The sequence below is a fragment of the Chanodichthys erythropterus genome, chromosome 12 (assembly GCF_024489055.1).
Source record: "Chanodichthys erythropterus isolate Z2021 chromosome 12, ASM2448905v1, whole genome shotgun sequence".
Lineage (NCBI taxonomy): Eukaryota > Metazoa > Chordata > Actinopteri > Cypriniformes > Xenocyprididae > Chanodichthys > Chanodichthys erythropterus.
The window spans coordinates 42,759,392-42,778,137 of NC_090232.1; the positions used below are offsets into that span (position 1 = coordinate 42,759,392).

Consider the following 18,746-nt stretch of genomic DNA (forward strand, 5'->3'; position numbering starts at 1 on the left):
ACCACAACAACACCACAAACTAGTGTTACAACAGCTGAATCCTCCACAACACCTACAACAACAGTGTTTTCAGCGACTACTACAGTTCCTGCTGAAACATCCACCACTACAGCAGGAGAAACCACAACAACACCACAAACTAGTGTTACAACAGCTGAATCCTCCACAACACCTACAACAACAACAGTGTCCTCAGCGACCACTACAGTTCCTGCTGAAACATCTACCACTACAGCAGGAGAAACCACAACACCACCACAAACTAGCGTAACAACAGCTGAATCCTCCACAACAACAACAACAACAACAGCAGTGTCCTCAGAGACCACTACAGTTCCTGCTGAAACATCCACCACTACAGCAGGAGAGACCACAACAGCACCACAAACTAGCGTTACAACAGCTGAATCCTCCACAACACCTACAACAACAACAGTGTCTTCAGCGACCACTACAGTTCCTGCTGGAACATCCACCACTACAGCAGGAGAAACCACAACAACACCACAAACTACTATTGCAACAGCTGAATCCTCCACAACACCTACAACAACAGCAGCAGTGTCCTCAGCGACCACTACAGTTCCTGCAGGAACATTCACCACTACAGCAGGAGAAACCACAACAGCACCACAAACTAGCGTTACAACAGCTGAATCCTCCACAACACCAACAACATCAGTGTCTTCAGCGACCACTACAGTTCCTGCTGAAACATCCACCACTACAGCAGGAGAAACCACAACAACACCACAAACTAGTGTTACAACAGCTGAATCTTCCACAACAACAACAACAACAGCAGTGTCTTCAGCGACCACTACAGTTCCTGCTGGAACATCCACCACTACAGCAGGAGAAACCACAACAACACCACAAACTACTATTGCAACAGCTGAATCCTCCACAACACCTACAACAACAGCAGCAGTGTCCTCAGCGACCACTACAGTTCCTGCAGGAACATTCACCACTACAGCAGGAGAAACCACAACAACACCACAAACTACTATTGCAATAGCTGAATCGTCCACAACACCTACAACAACATCAGTGTCTTCAGCGACCACTACAGTTCCTGCAGGAACATCCACAACTACAGCAGGAGAAACCACAATAGCACCACAAACTAGTGTTACAACAGCTGAATCATCCACACCAACAACAACAACAGTGTTCTCAGCGACTACTACAGTTCCTGCTGAAACATCCACCACTACAGCAGGAGAAACCACAACAGCACCACAAACTAGCGTAACAACAGCTGAATCTTCCACAACACCTACAACAACAACAGTGTCCTCAGCGACCACTACAGTTCCTGCTGAAACATCTACCACTACAGCAGGAGAAACCACAATAACACCACAAACTAGTGTTACAACAGCTGAATCATCCACACCAACAACAACAACAGTGTTCTCAGCGACTACTACAGTTCCTGCTGAAACATCCACCACTACAGCAGGAGAAACCACAACAGCACCACAAACTAGCGTAACAACAGCTGAATCTTCCACAACACCTACAACAACAACAGTGTCCTCAGCGACCACTACAGTTCCTGCTGGAACATCCACCACTACAGCAGGAGAAACCACAACAACACCACAAACTAGTGTTACAACAGCTGAATCCTCCACAACACCTACAACAACAGCAGTGTCCACAGCGACTACTACAGTTCCTGCTGAAACATCCACAACTACAGCAGGAGAAACCACAACAGCACCACAAACTAGTGTTACAACAGCTGAATCTTCCACAACAACAACAACAACAGTGTCCTCAGCGACTACTACAGTTCCTGCTGAAACATCTACCACTACAGCAGGAGAAACCACAACAACACCACAAACTAGTGTTACAACAGCTGAATCCTCCACAACACCTACAACAACAGCAGTGTCCTCAGCGACTACTACAGTTCCTGCTGAAACATCCACCACTACAACAGGAGAAACCACAACAACACCACAAACTATTGTTACAACAGCTGAATCCTCCACAACACCCACAACAACAGCAGTGTCCTCAGCGACTACTACAGTTCCTGCTGGAACATCCACCACTACAGCAGGAGAAACCACAACAACACCACAAACTAGTGTTGCAACAGCTGAATCCTCCACAACACCCACAACAACAGCATTGTCCTCAGCGACTACTACAATTCCTGCTGAAACATCCACAACTACAGCAGGAGAAACCACAACAGCACCACAAACTAGTATTACAACAGCTGAATCCTCCACAACACCCACAACAACAGCAGTGTCCTCAGCGACTACTACAGTTCCTGCTGGAACATCTACCACTACAGCAGGAGAAACCACAACAACACCACAAACTAGTGTTACAACAGCTGAATCCTCCACAACACCCACAACAACAGCAGTGTCCTCAGCGACTACTACAGTTCCTGCTGGAACATCCACCACTACAGCAGGAGAAACCACAACAACACCACAAACTAGTGTTACAACAGCTGAATCCTCCACAACACCCACAACAACATCAGTTTCCTCAGCGACTACTACAGTTCCTGCTGGAACATCCACCACTACAGCAGGAGAAACCACAACAACACCACAAACTAGTGTTACAACAGCTGAATCCTCCACAACACCCACAACAACATCAGTGTCCTCAGCGACTACTACAGTTCCTGCTGGAACATCCACCACTACAGCAGGAGAAACCACAACAACACCACAAACTAGTGTTACAACAGCTGAATCCTCCACAACACCCACAACAACAGCAGTGTCCTCAGCGACCACTACAGTTCCTGCTGGAACATCCACCACTACAGCAGGAGAAACCACAACAACACCACAAACTAGTGTTGCAACAGCTGAATCCTCCACAACACCCACAACAACAGCATTGTCCTCAGCGACTACTACAATTCCTGCTGAAACATCCACAACTACAGCAGGAGAAACCACAACAGCACCACAAACTAGTGTTACAACAGCTGAATCCTCCACAACACCCACAACAACAACAGTGTCCTTAGCGACTACTACAGTTCCTGCTGGAACATCTACCACTACAGCAGGAGAAACCACAACAACACCACAAACTAGCGTTACAACAGCTGAATCCTCCACAACACTAACAACAACATCAGTGTCCTCAGCGACCACTACAGTTCCTGCTGGAACATCCACCACTGCAGCAGGAGAAACCACAACAGCACCACAAACTAGTGTTACAACAGCTGAATCCTCCACAACACCTACAACAACAACAGTGTCCTCAGCGACTACTACAGTTCCTGCTGAAACATCCACAACTACAGCAGGAGAAACCACAACAGCACCACAAACTAGTGTTACAACAGCTGAATCCTCCACAACAACAACAACAACAGTGTCTTCAGCGACCACTACAGTTCCTGCTGAAACATCCACCACTACAGCAGGAGAAACCACAACAACACCACAAACTAGTGTTACAGCAGCTGAATCCTCCACAACACTAACAACAACAGCATTGTCCTCAGCTACTACTACAGTTCCTGCTGAAACATCTACCACTACAGCAGGAGAAACCACAACAACACCACAAACTAGTGTTACAACAGCTGAATCCTCCACAACACCTACAACAACAACAGTGTCCTCAGCGACTACTACAGTTCCTGCTGAAACATCTACCACTACAGCAGGAGAAACCACAACAACACCACAAACTAGTGTTACAACAGCTGAATCCTCCACAACACCCACAACAACAGCATTGTCCTCAGCGACTACTACAGTTCCTGCTGAAACATCCACAACTACAGCAGGAGAAACCACAACAACACCACAAACTAGTGTTACAACAGCTGAATCCTCCACAACACCCACAACAACAGCAGTGTCCTCAGCGACTACTACAGTTCCTGCTGAAACATCCACCACTACAGCAGGAGAAACCACAACAACACCACAAACTAGTGTTACAACAGCTGAATCCTCCACAACACCCACAACAACAGCATTGTCCTCAGCGACTACTACAGTTCCTGCTGAAACATCCACAACTACAGCAGGAGAAACCACAACAACACCACAAACTAGTGTTACAACAGCTGAATCCTCCACAACACCCACAACAACAGCAGTGTCCTCAGCGACTACTACAGTTCCTGCTGAAACATCCACAACTACAGCAGGAGAAACCACAACAGCACCACAAACTAGTGTTACAACAGCTGAATCCTCCACAACACCCACAACAACAACAACAGTGTCTTCAGCGACTACTACAGTTCCTGCTGGAACATCTACCACTACAGCAGGAGAAACCACAACAACACCACAAACTAGTGTTACAACAGCTGAATCCTCCACAACACCCACAACAACAGCAGTGTCCTCAGCGACTACTACAGTTCCTGCTGAAACATCCACAACTACAGCAGGAGAAACCACAACAGCACCACAAACTAGTGTTACAACAGCTGAATCCTCCACAACACCCACAACAACAACAGTGTCTTCAGCGACTACTACAGTTCCTGCTGAAACATCCACAACTACAGCAGGAGAAACCACAACAACACCACAAACTAGTGTTACAACAGCTGAATCCTCCACAACACCCACAACAACAGCAGTGTCCTCAGCGACTACTACAGTTCCTGCTGAAACATCCACAACTACAGCAGGAGAAACCACAACAGCACCACAAACTAGTGTTACAACAGCTGAATCCTCCACAACACCCACAACAACAACAGTGTCTTCAGCGACTACTACAGTTCCTGCTGGAACATCTACCACTACAGCAGGAGAAACCACAACAACACCACAAACTAGTGTTACAACAGCTGAATCCTCCACAACACCCACAACAACAGCAGTGTCCTCAGCGACCACTACAGTTCCTGCTGGAACATCCACCACTACAGCAGGAGAAACCACAACAACACCACAAACTAGTGTTGCAACAGCTGAATCCTCCACAACACCCACAACAACAGCATTGTCCTCAGCGACTACTACAATTCCTGCTGAAACATCCACAACTACAGCAGGAGAAACCACAACAGCACCACAAACTAGTGTTACAACAGCTGAATCCTCCACAACACCCACAACAACAACAGTGTCCTTAGCGACTACTACAGTTCCTGCTGGAACATCTACCACTACAGCAGGAGAAACCACAACAACACCACAAACTAGCGTTACAACAGCTGAATCCTCCACAACACTAACAACAACATCAGTGTCCTCAGCGACCACTACAGTTCCTGCTGGAACATCCACCACTGCAGCAGGAGAAACCACAACAGCACCACAAACTAGTGTTACAACAGCTGAATCCTCCACAACACCTACAACAACAACAGTGTCCTCAGCGACTACTACAGTTCCTGCTGAAACATCCACAACTACAGCAGGAGAAACCACAACAGCACCACAAACTAGTGTTACAACAGCTGAATCCTCCACAACAACAACAACAACAGTGTCTTCAGCGACCACTACAGTTCCTGCTGAAACATCCACCACTACAGCAGGAGAAACCACAACAACACCACAAACTAGTGTTACAGCAGCTGAATCCTCCAAAACACTAACAACAACAGCATTGTCCTCAGCTACTACTACAGTTCCTGCTGAAACATCTACCACTACAGCAGGAGAAACCACAACAACACCACAAACTAGTGTTACAACAGCTGAATCCTCCACAACACCTACAACAACAACAGTGTCCTCAGCGACTACTACAGTTCCTGCTGAAACATCTACCACTACAGCAGGAGAAACCACAACAACACCACAAACTAGTGTTACAGCAGCTGAATCCTCCACAACACCCACAACAACAGCAGTGTCCTCAGCGACTACTACAGTTCCTGCTGAAACATCCACCACTACAGCAGGAGAAACCACAACAACACCACAAACTAGTGTTACAACAGCTGAATCCTCCACAACACCCACAACAACAGCATTGTCCTCAGCGACTACTACAGTTCCTGCTGAAACATCCACAACTACAGCAGGAGAAACCACAACAACACCACAAACTAGTGTTACAACAGCTGAATCCTCCACAACACCCACAACAACAGCAGTGTCCTCAGCGACTACTACAGTTCCTGCTGAAACATCCACAACTACAGCAGGAGAAACCACAACAGCACCACAAACTAGTGTTACAACAGCTGAATCCTCCACAACACCCACAACAACAACAGTGTCTTCAGCGACTACTACAGTTCCTGCTGGAACATCTACCACTACAGCAGGAGAAACCACAACAACACCACAAACTAGTGTTACAACAGCTGAATCCTCCACAACACCTACAGCAACTTCAACATCAACAGATTCTTCCACAGTCTCATCAACTCTTCCTGGAGCATCCACCACTAGTGCTGGAGTTACATCTACAGCACCACAATCAACAGCTGCTTCTCTTACTTCAACTGTAATCTTTTCAAATGCATTTGAAAGCACAGCTGTTAGTGCACCCACAATATCAACAGCAACCACAACAGGACCCTCAACATCTATGACAACTGAAGTGCCCACAACTACTGCAAATATAGTTTCAATCAATACTTCAGGTAAGCTGCATTACTCAATAGATCTTTAAAAAGTATATTCTTCTACAACTTTAATAAAATAAGTATAGGATACCCAAAACCATTGTTTATGTGCGTTTATTGTTTTGACTAGAATGAAGCCAAAATAAAGGTTAATACCCTATATTTGCCTATATGGACTCCCAACTAATATCTTTTTTCCCCCATCTTTGGCTACAACAGCAATTCCTTCTACAGCTTCAACAGCATCTACAGATTCTACGGCATCTACAGCTTTGACAGTGTCTACAGCATCTACAACATCTACAGCATCCACTGCTTCAACAGCATCTACAGTGTCTACAGTTTCTACAGCATCTACAGCATCAACAGCTTCTACAGCATCTACAGCTTTGACAGTGTCTACAGCATCTACAACTTCTACAGCTTCAACAGCATCTACTGCGTCTACAACTTCTACAACTTTCACAACAACTACTGCAAAAATACCTGAAGTGAAATCCGATTTGGTGTTTCGCTCTTTTGACACATTTATAGATGCACTCAGCAATCAAACCTCAGAGGAGTTCAAGAATAGGTCTAAGCTTGTTGTAGATCAGGTGAGTTCAAACTGAATTTACTGGAACACACTAATGATACTTTTCTTGACTTTTAAACTCATAGTTAACAGAAGAGACAACAATTATGTAACCAACAATCATATATTGCCATACTCTATTTTAATTGATGTCTGTAATCGTTTCTGTTCCAGCTTGAAAGAGTCTACAGACCCAAATATATGAACTTCCTCAGAGTGATTGTCATAGGATTCAGGTAAATACAGCATATTGAAATGTTGCTTATTTTATGTATTCTCTCTCTCTCTCTCTCTCTCTCTCTCTCTCTCTCTCTCTCTCTCTCTCTCTCTCTCTCTCTCTCTCTCTATCTCTCTGTGATTGAAAGAAAGAGCAAAAAAAAATAAAGAATCCAATAAACTTAAGCTTCCATAATAATTTCAGCATTTATATATTTCAGAGCTGGGTCAATCATCACAACAACAGAAATATTCTTCAGCCTTAACCAATCCGCCCCATCTGTTCAAGAGATTTCAGACACCCTCTTGACAGCAGTGGGAACAGGAGGTGTCAATCCACTGAACATAATTCCTCAGTCAGTTTCAATCAATGGTTCAGGTAAGCTTGATTACTCCATAGATGGAAATTTGGAACACAAAACCTTTTTTTTTCTAACAATTTAGGATTTATCTATATTTGTTCTTGTTTTTTCTCGTTTTCACTAGAATGAAGCAAAAAAAAAAAAAAAAAAAAAAAAAAATGAACTCTGATATTTCATCTATATTGAGATTGAACTAATTTGCATATATTTTATTACAGCTTCAACTACAACTATCGCTACTACAGTAACTACAACTTCAAGTGGATTAAAGATTGAATCAAGTCTACTTCAAGCAACATGCCTTATTATTATGTCTAAGATATTAAGACATTTTATATAGATCCCTTAATAATATATCAACCAAACATAAGGGTACAACTAGACATGCTGTAACAAATTAAACAAAGAGAAAATTTATTTATTATGTGATATATAGTATTTCCATTGTAACACACTCTCAAATAATGGTATAAAGCAATATAAAGATAAGCTTGATAATGAATTTTTTTCTCAAGAATATATTTGCAGATATTCGTTTAACAGCAGGCTGTTTTCTAGGAGAAAGAAGTCGATCTTTTTTTTCCTCATGTATTTCCTAATGTATGTTTTCAAATGTATACAAAAGCTATTTGTATATTTATTTTAAGGATAAATACTTGTTATACTTTGTTGTCTAAGTTGTAATTGCAACATGTCATATTTATCTTAATCAAATAAAAATATTTATTAAGTTTATATGGTCCAAAATATTTTGCTTTCATGAAAAGAGAATACTATATGTATTCTTACTGTATCTACAGCTTCTACTGTTCAGTGTTCAAATGCAACTAGACTCAGTTAATTCAAATTTTATGTCAGAGTTTCTGTACTGTAAGTAAGCTTTCATAAAGCATTCCATTGGGAAAGCTGTTGGAAACTGGCTTTTTAGTGTAGTGTAAGTGTTGTGTAAACGAAATTAAACGCTCTCGAAAGAAGGAGACAGGAACGGGCAAACAGTAAACATTTAATCACAAAATAAACACAACAAAATGAAAGTAAAGCATATAAAGCCTGGTCCTCTCTCGTCCTTCACTGTCGTTACTCTTCTTTATATGATTCTGAAGCTTCTCCGTGGGACCTGAGACCAGTGTGACGCACAGGTCATGCTCATTAGCACTCATGCCACTGGCCTCACTCCGCTCCCACGGCTCTCGGCCCCACCCTGCTTGCCACATACCCACATCTCTCTCCGTTCTCACTCTGCCTGCTCCTCCCCATCATGACGGATGACAGCAGGTCTGGCCTCCGGTGAATGGCGGCAACCCCCCTGTCCCCTCATGGATGGCAGCCACCCCTCCTCAACCAAGCACGGCAGCGAGCCCTTTGTCCCACTTGTTGCTAAATTGATCCACGTAACAAAATGCTTAATCACCAATTTAACAAATTTAAAGGTTCAGGGAAGAAGGAGACTGGAACTGGCAGATGTTAACATAAAGAACAAAATGAAAGTAAAGCGGCAGCCTCTCACAGACTACTGCATAAACTAAAACAAAACAACAAGTCCAGGCCTGGTCCTCTCTTCCTCCACTTTCAGAGCACCTCCATGGGACTCGAGACTGATGTGGCACACAGGTGACACTCAGTAGGACTCGTACCACTGACCTCGCTCCACTCCCATGGCTCTTGGGCCGACCCTGCTTACCAAAAGTTGCCATTAAAAATGAGCAATTTAATGCCTGGGGTGATACAAGTGTTCCACTCTCAGTCTCATGGCCACATAAACACATGTTCCAATCATTCTTTGGTCATTTCTGGCAGCTATTAAGCAACAGAAGGAATTGCCAAACAAGTTGTATGGGTGACACATAGATAAATAGACACTCTGCTACACCCATGTTATACCCATTTTAAAATAACCAGTGTTTACACTGTTAAAAAAAAAAACTGTCAAATTTACAGTAAAATACCGGCAGCTGTGGTTGCCAGGAATATACCGTGAAAAAAATGTGGAATCTGTAAAAGACGGTATACTGGTTTTGTAACCCTAAATTTTACAGTAGACAACGTATTTGTTTTACCAAAATCATGGTAGAAAAAAACAAATAGATTTGTCAATTATACAGTAATTTTATGTAAAAAATGCAACTTTCCATAGCTTTTTACGAATATTTGCAGTAAAAAAAAAGTTATAATATAATAATATATACAGTAATTTGTTGTTAATTTAACAGTAATACACTGTAAAAAAATCCCAGTAAAATTTACGGTAAAAAAACAGCAGCTGTGGTTGCCAGAACTTTACCGTAAAAAATACAGTTGCAACATAAAAAAAAAAAAAACTGTTAAATTTATGGTAAAATAAGGTATTTTACTAACTGATATAAAGTTCATTTACCAACCTAATGAAGTACTAATATCTGTTTTGTACCTTTATAATACACTGACAGTCACCAAACACAGTGGTGATGAGTCACATGATGAATCAAAGTTCACCACAAGCAGCTTTTCCACCATATAGAAGGCGCACAGTGTCATTCACACACACACTAAACACCATCATGGTAACATGCAAGAAATTTAAAAAATGCAATAAACATTAATTTAACAACATTAGATGTAACATAAAACCCTAATGTACATAACTGATTAGAAAAAAATGAGAAAAACTAAGAAGAAACGAAAATATATCAAATGTGAAGTGTCACGCAGGGAATTGTGGGAATGTTAATTTATGGTTTTTCACTGTAATATTTACAATGAATTGTTATTTTTCACTTCCAAAAACTGTGAATTTAATGGTATTTTACCATAAAATTACATTAAATGGACCATTAGATTTATCACAGTTATTCACCGTATATAGTACGGAAACTTTCTGTAAACCAATTAATAGTTTTTCACCGCAGCATTTTTACAGTCTTTTACTGTCAAAAACACGGTCATTTTTTAATAGACCCTATTATGGTAAATAACTGTAAAAATAACAGAAATATGTTAAACCTTATTAAAACCTTTGACAGTAAAAAACACAGTGAAATTGTATAACAAATTACAGCATTTTATTTTGACCAGATACATTTTACGGTAAATTCCTGCACTGTAAAATATACAGCAAAACACCATCAAATTCCAACGGTAATGGAGCGTAAAACCAAAAACTTCCTTTTACTGTATTAAATAGATTGAATAACCGTTAATTGTGAGACTGGATAAAACTTTGTTTTTTACTGTAATAAAATGTTGAAATTATAAATATTTTCTGTGAAAACAAATAAATATGCATACATTTTACAATTAAATGTTGTAATGTTGAAAATGTCTAAAAACCTTAGATTTTATGGTATTATTTGAGTAAAACTACATCTTTTGGGGTTGTGTTAATCAAAAAAACTGTCAAATTTATGGTAAAATACCAGCAGCTGGAATCTGTAAAAGACAATACGGTATACTGGTTTTGTAACCCTAAATTTTACAGTAGACGACATATTTTTTTTACCAAAATCATGGTAGAAAAAAACAAATATATTTGTCAATTATACAGGTCCACTATTTGGACGTCCAACCATGACCCAACTTGGACGTCATCTTGACGTTCAACATTTGACCTTTGAACGGGGTAATTGTTTTGGATGTCATTTGGACAGAGGTGGAGATTCCAGGGGTCAGAAAGTAAAAGTCCTGCCATATTTTTATTCCACCCACTGAAGCATTAATGAGATAATTAGGTGATAAATTGAGAGATGATTGAGCATTATTGAAGACACCTGATGATAACAAGCAGAATCACCAAAGGAGAAAATCACAATATTTAAGTTACCATCATCGAGGTCAGGGTTTGTTTTAGTTGAGCTCTTGATCCTTGACTTTTTAATATTAGATTTTGTTTGGGCAGTTTTAACTCCATTAAAACCAAACAGACAAGCAAAATTAAAAGATGATCAGGTGTTGTTGGTTATGTTTTTACATAAACATTATTTGATCTGAATCACTGAACTCATTTAGAGCCCAATCGCTGAGTTAGATTTACATTATTGATTACAGCAGCACTGTGATTCTGCAGAAGATCAGCTTATACGATACAGAATTTTTTTTTTAAAAAGTTGTCCTTATCACAAAAAAAAAAAAAGTAATATTTTAGGCACACACAGACATCAAGTATCAGCCTGTGAATCTCAACAACGGTGACAAGCAACATATTCTGATCAACAGATCAACTCTGAACATTAGAAAACAAGCTACTAAAAAGTCACAGAAAAACAGCAACATTTTAATAGTGAGAATAAATGAAATTACTAAGACAATTAAGCTCATAATTTATTCATGCAGCAATGCATGATGGGAGCCATGGATGAATTTTGATTGGTGGCTCCCAGAATGCACTGCAACATGCTTTATGATGGCCACCACTGTTGAGATTCACAGGATGATTCTTGATGTCTGTGTGTTTAAATGAGCTTTACTTTTTTTTTTTAAATCAGAACTCTTAAAAAAAATGTATTGTAAAAGCTGATCTTGTGCTGTAGAATCACAGTTCTACGGTGGCCGAGAGAGCTCAACGCGCTGCAAATGAGAAAACATCTTCATCAGTTTGACAACACATGCGCTGCAAACTCCACAACACTTACAAATGGTGAAACGCGCTGCAAATAAAGAAAACATCTTCATCAGTTTGACAACACACGCGCTGCAAACTCCACAACACTTACAAATAGTGAAACGCGCTGCAAATAAAGAAAACATCTTCATCAGTTTGACAACACATGCGCTGCAAACTCCACAACACTTACAAATAGTGAAACGCGCTGCAAATAAAGAAAACATCTTCATCAGTTTGACAACACATGCGCTGCAAACTCCACAACACTTACAAATGGTGAAACGCGCTGCAAATAAAGAAAACATCTTCATCAGTTTGACAACACACGCGCTGCAAACTCCACATGTTTTCTTTATTTGCAGCGCGTTTCACTATTTGTAAGTGTTGTGGAGTTTGCAGCGCATGTGTTGTCAAACTGATGAAGATGTTTTCTTTATTTGCAGCGCGTTTTTCTTTTTGTAAGTGTTGTGGCGTTTGCAGCGCATATGTGTTGTCAAACTGATGAAGATGTTTTCTTTATTTGCAGCGCGTTTTTCTTTTTGTAAGTGTTGTGGAGTTTGCAGCGCGTGTGTTGTCAAACTGATGAAGATGTTTTCTTTATTTGCAGCGCGTTTCACTATTTGTAAGTGTTGTGGAGTTTGCAGCGCATGTGTTGTCAAACTGATGAAGATGTTTTCTCATTTGCAGCGCGTTGAGCTCTCTCGGCCACCGTAGAACTGTGATTCTACAGCACAAGATCAGCTTTTACAATACATTTTTTTTAAGAGTTCTGATTTAAAAAAAAAAAAAGTAAAGCTCATTTAAACACACAGACATCAAGAATCATCCTGTGAATCTCAACAGTGGTGGCCATCATAAAGCATGTTGCAGTGCATTCTGGGAGCCACCAATCAAAATTCATCCATGGCTCCCATCATGCATTGCTGCATGAATAAATTATGAGCTTAATTGTCTTAGTAATTTCATTTATTCTCACTATTAAAATGTTGCTGTTTTTCTGTGACTTTTTAGTAGCTTGTTTTCTAATGTTCAGAGTTGATCTGTTGATCAGAATATGTTGCTTGTCACCGTTGTTGAGATTCACAGGCTGATACTTGATGTCTGTGTGTGCCTAAAATATTATTTTTTTTTTTTTGTGATAAGGACAACTTTTTAAAAAAAAAATTCTGTATCGTATAAGCTGATCTTCTGCAGAATCACAGTGCTGCTGTAATCAATAATGTAAATCTAACTCAGCGATTGGGCTCTAAATGAGTTCAGTGATTCAGATCAAATAATGTTTATGTAAAAACATAACCAACAACACCTGATCATCTTTTAACTTTGCTTGTCTGTTTGGTTTTAATGCAGTTAAAACTGCCCAAACAAAATCTAATATTAAAAAGTCAAGGATCAAGAGCTCAACTAAAACAAACCCTGACCTCGATGATGGTAACTTAAATATTGTGATTTTCTCCTTTGGTGATTCTGCTTTTTATCATCAGGTGTCTTCAATAATGGGCAATCATCACTCAATTAATCACATAATTATCTCATTAATGCTTCAGTGGGTGGAATGAAAATATGGCAGGACTTTTACTTTCTGACCCCTGGAATCTCCACCTCTGCATTTGGACGTCAATAACAGATGCAGGAAATTGACATGATTAATATGTAATATTTGTTTTATAGGGCCTATCAACATGATTAATACACGAAGAGCTCAGATGCCATCTGAAATTTTCTTCTAGAATTATCATTTTTATCAAGCTTGTATATTTAAGTTCAATAATTTCACTTAAATGGCAATGCAAATTACCTATTAATTGTCATTTAAGTGAAAGTACTTAACTATACCACAGCAAAATCCCCACTGTTAAATTAACACCAAAAGTGAACATATGAGTCCATTTTACCAGGTGTTAAAAAGTAACACTGAAGCAGTGTTTAAGTTAATGAGATAATTGATTGATGATTGAGTGATGATTGACAATTAGTGGAGACACCTGATGATAATAAGCAGAATCACTGAAGAAACAACAAAAGAGAGAGATACAACAACTACAACTGACTTCCAGCCATTAAACATTATTACACTTATTATTAACCAGTTTGATTTGATTTCTGTCATACATCAACAAAAGTTCTTACTGAGAATGAACAGATGTTTAGATGTTAATGTTTGAATGAAAGTTTAGTTTGAAGTCACCATGATGGTGAAAAGCATTTCCTTTAGCTGGGCTCTTGACTCTATTAAAGGTACAATATGTAAAATTTTTGCAGTAAAATGTCCAAAAACCACTAGGCTAGTGTTATATATTTTGTCCAGCTGATTACAAACAATATCTCTAATGTTTTCAACTACTTGTAAATCATGAGAAAATCCCCATTCTAAACAGTGACACGGGGCAGTGCAGTCGCCTGTCAATGACGTCAGTTCCCTTTGTTACCGCCCTGCTCTGCTTCATACTACAGTAACGTTAATAATCGCATCCACGAACATGAGTTCTTCCAGACTCCAATCCCTATTCTTTTGCACCGTCCGTTGAGTTAGAGGCCACATGTCCCAAGTTTCCGCTCTAAAACTTGGCGTCATCAAACTACGCCTTTGTTTTGAATAGGCTTCTAGCGACCTCTAGCGGAAAAAAATATCACAAATTGTACCTTTAACATTAATTTATCTCTGGCTGCTCCAACTTTGTGTTTGTAAAACACATTTGTTATGGTCAGAGAAACTATGATCTGGGCTGTGTTTCCCAATAGTGATGTGAACCAAAGGTTACCAGTTTAGGTTAACAATGCTTTGGGAATCACAGCAATGATGGTTTTGTTTTGTTTATGACATTATTTTTGTGAAATGGTCAGATTCATTGGTGACGTCCAGTATTGTCAGTCATATAGATGTTATATTTCTTTCTAGTAAATCTGTTACCACTTGAAATCTAGAAGAGCTTTTATAATCTGAAGAACAGAGGAATAAAAAAAAAAAACACAGACATCAAGAATTAGCATATGACCCTCAACAATGGTGACAATCAAACAAAGTGCTTCATGTTGCAGTGCATGATGGGAGCCACCAATCAAAACTCATCCATGGCTCCCATCATGCATTGCTGCATGAATAAATTATGCAGCTGAATTGTCCTGTAATTTTCATAGATTGTTCATGTTTGCTTTATTTTTCTGTTGTTTTGTTGTGACAGTAGCTTGTTTTGTGATGTTCAGAGTTGATCTGTTTGTCAGTATTTTGTATTTATTTATCGTCACCGTTCTTGAGAATCATATGCTGATTCTTGATGTCTGTGTGTTTTTTTTTTCTTGAGTAGTCGGATTATAAAAGCTCTTCTGAATTTCAAGTGGTAACACATTAACTGAAAAGAAATAATATAACATCTATTTGACCATCATTACTGGATGTCACCAATGAATCTGACAATTTCAAAGAGAATGTCATCATCAAAACAAAACCACCATGACTGTGATTCCCAAAGCATTGTAAACCTAAATTGATCAACTTTAGCTCACAGCACTATTGGGAAACACAGTCCAGATCATAGTTTCTCTGGCCATAACAAATATGCTTTACAAACACAAAGTTGGAACAGCCAAAGACAAATTAATGTTAATAGAGTCAAGAGCCCAGCTAAAGGAAATGCTTTTCACCATCATGGTGACTTCAAACTAAACTTTCATTCAAACATTAACATCTAAACATCTGTTAATTCTCAATAAGAACTTTTGTTGATGTATGACAGAAATCAAATCAAACTGGTTAATAATAAGTGTAATAATGTTTAATGGCTGGAAGTCAGTTGTAGTTGTTGTGTCTCTCTCTTTTTCTCTTGTTGTTTCTTCAGTGATTCTGCTTATTATCATCAGGTGTCTCCACTAATTGTCAATCATCAATCAAATATCTCATTAACTTTAACACTGCTTCAGTGTATCTATAGGCTTGTTTGAGATGAGCAAATTCTGCGCAGAACCGATCACCGGTGATCACCGCGAAATGCATGCCGGTTAGAAATGTGTCCGAGGGTGGGCTGCCTTGCTCTGATGTCATGCTGACGTGTGTCAAAAACCTCTCGCGAGGGCGAGGAGGGCCTCATCGGATTCTGCAGTCGAGCGCAGTTGCTCTCCACCGACTGCGCTGACCAAAAGCACGATGGGAAACGACTTGCTGACGACACAGCTTAAAGCTTATTGGTTTAAACAACCGTGATGTATTGATCTGATTTAAAATGTTTGATTTTAAAACTCTAATGCCATGATTTTATGCGTATAAATTATAGCCTGGGTGCCAGCCCGAACCCCGCCCACAACATTTTTGGGACGGGAAGTTCGGTCTGGACTCGATCCATTGTGGAGTAAAGGTGCATTCACGTGGCCTCGTAATTCCTGTAGTTAGAAGATTCTAGCTTGTAAAAAGCGTTCACGTCCTCCTCGTAGAGCTCGTAATTACAGCTTGTAAGCTGGGAGTTTTCTGAAAGCTCCCAGATGTACCACGTGGCCGCTGTACCACCTGACTGCTGTAGATTGATTTATTAGGCGTTGATAGTGGTGCTATGGAAACGCATAATTCCCAGTCCAAGGACCAAAAGGACGTGAACAGCTCCGAATACAACGTCACGTGTTGTCATTTCAAGATTCCGGTAAATACGAGGTGACGTGAATGCAGCTTAATTATGCTCTGCTCCCAGAAGGCCGAGCCAATCAAATTGCCAGGGCGGGCTTTAATCGATGATGGACAGGCTATCTGCGGTTACGTAACCACCACGTCATCAAAGAGCGCTTGGGTTGAATTGGTTTTCACCAACGATGACTGCAGCTGGAGAAGTAAGATGTTTAGATTCCGCTACCACGTTTGTAATAAAAGAAATCGACAGCGCATTACTTTTAAAAGATGAACAAAGAACCGCAATCAAGGCATTTGTTGATGGGAAAGATGTGTTTGCCGTCCTTCCAACAGGATTCGGCAAAAGTTTAAGTACAAGTTCAACATACATCACTTACTGCGTTGCTCTGATTGGTTGTAGGTCTATCCAATTGAGTGCAGAGTTGTTGTTTTTTTACTGGTTCGGTTAAGACACGCCCCATAATTCAAGTGCAATGGAGCAGTATCAGACTCACATTCTGCCTAGAATATGAGTATGACGAAGTCAGGCTATATAAATTATGTGTGAATATTCCAAAAGTCTCTGACAGTGCAATCTCTCTATGGGTTATGTGATTGTTATCATATTTATAAAAATATATAAAAACATGTCTGTAATTAAAATAAAAATGATTGATACACACATCCTTCGAATGGAAATAAATAACAAGTACTTTGGGTGTCTTGTTCATTATGTTTATTTTCATATAAAAGCAACAGAATGTAAATTACATCCAGTTTATCAGCAACACAGCGCGTGAATCAACAAGTGTGAATCCCGCGATATCCGCCTTAATCTCGCAGGTGTCTGATGCACTACGAGAATGGAGAATTGTCTGTCTTGCCTGCACTTTTTTCACTCCTCCCCTCACTGCAGCCGCCTACTCTCGGCTGAACTTCAGGCGAGGCTAGGCGCATCTCAAACAAGCCTTTTTTAACACCCAGTAAGATGGACTTGTACGTTCACTTTTGGTGTTAATTTAACAGTGGGGATTTTGCTGTGGTTAAGTACTTTCACTTAAATGACAATTAATAGGTAATTTGCATTGCCATTTAAGTGAAATTATTGAACTTAAATATACAAGCTTGATAAAAATTATAATTCTAGAAGAACATTTCAGATGGCACTTAGAGGCTTTTGCATCTGAGCTCTTCGTGTATTAATCATGTTGATAGGCCCTATAAAACAAATATTACATATTAATCATGTCAATTTCCTGCATCTGTTATTGACGTCCAAAAAAATTACCCCGTTCAAAGGTCAAATGTTGAACGTCAAGATGACGTCCAAGTTGGGTCATGGTTGGACGTCCAAATAGTGGACCTGTATAATTGACAAATATATATTTGTTTTTTTCTACCATGATTTTGGTAAAAAAATACGTTGTCTACTGTAAAATTTAGGGTTACAAAACCAGTATACCGTATTGTCTTTTACAGATTCCACATTTTTTTCACGGTATATTCCTGGCAACCACAGCTGCCGGTATTTTACCGTAAATTTGACAATGTCTTTACCGTGAATTCCAATGTGCACAACCCCATAAGATGTAGTTTTACTCAAATAATACCATAAAATCTAAGGTTTTTAGACATTTTCAACATTACAATATTTAATTGTAAAATGTATGCATATTTATTTGTTTTCACAGAAAATATTTATAATTTCAACATTTTATTACAGTAAAAAACAAAGTTTTATCCAGTCTCACAATTAACGGTTATTCAATCTATTTAATACAGTAAAAGGAAGTTTTTGGTTTTACGCTCCATTACCGTTGGAATTTGATGGTGTTTTGCTGTATATTTTACTGACTTTTTTTACA

The 18,746-nt window shown here is 39.6% G+C and overlaps 1 protein-coding gene across 1 annotated transcript; it reads left to right on the plus strand.

Moving 5' to 3' along the window:
• Nucleotides 1-6,168: 6,168 nt before the first annotated feature.
• Nucleotides 6,169-8,314, plus strand: LOC137032374 (uncharacterized; the record flags this gene model as incomplete). The annotated part of the gene is made up of 5 exons (XM_067404131.1): nucleotides 6,169-6,580; nucleotides 6,782-7,158; nucleotides 7,311-7,372; nucleotides 7,574-7,731; nucleotides 7,933-8,314. Coding segments are annotated over 5 exons (1,131 nt in total), but the record flags the coding sequence as incomplete, so codon positions are not given.
• Nucleotides 8,315-18,746: the final 10,432 nt, after the last annotated feature.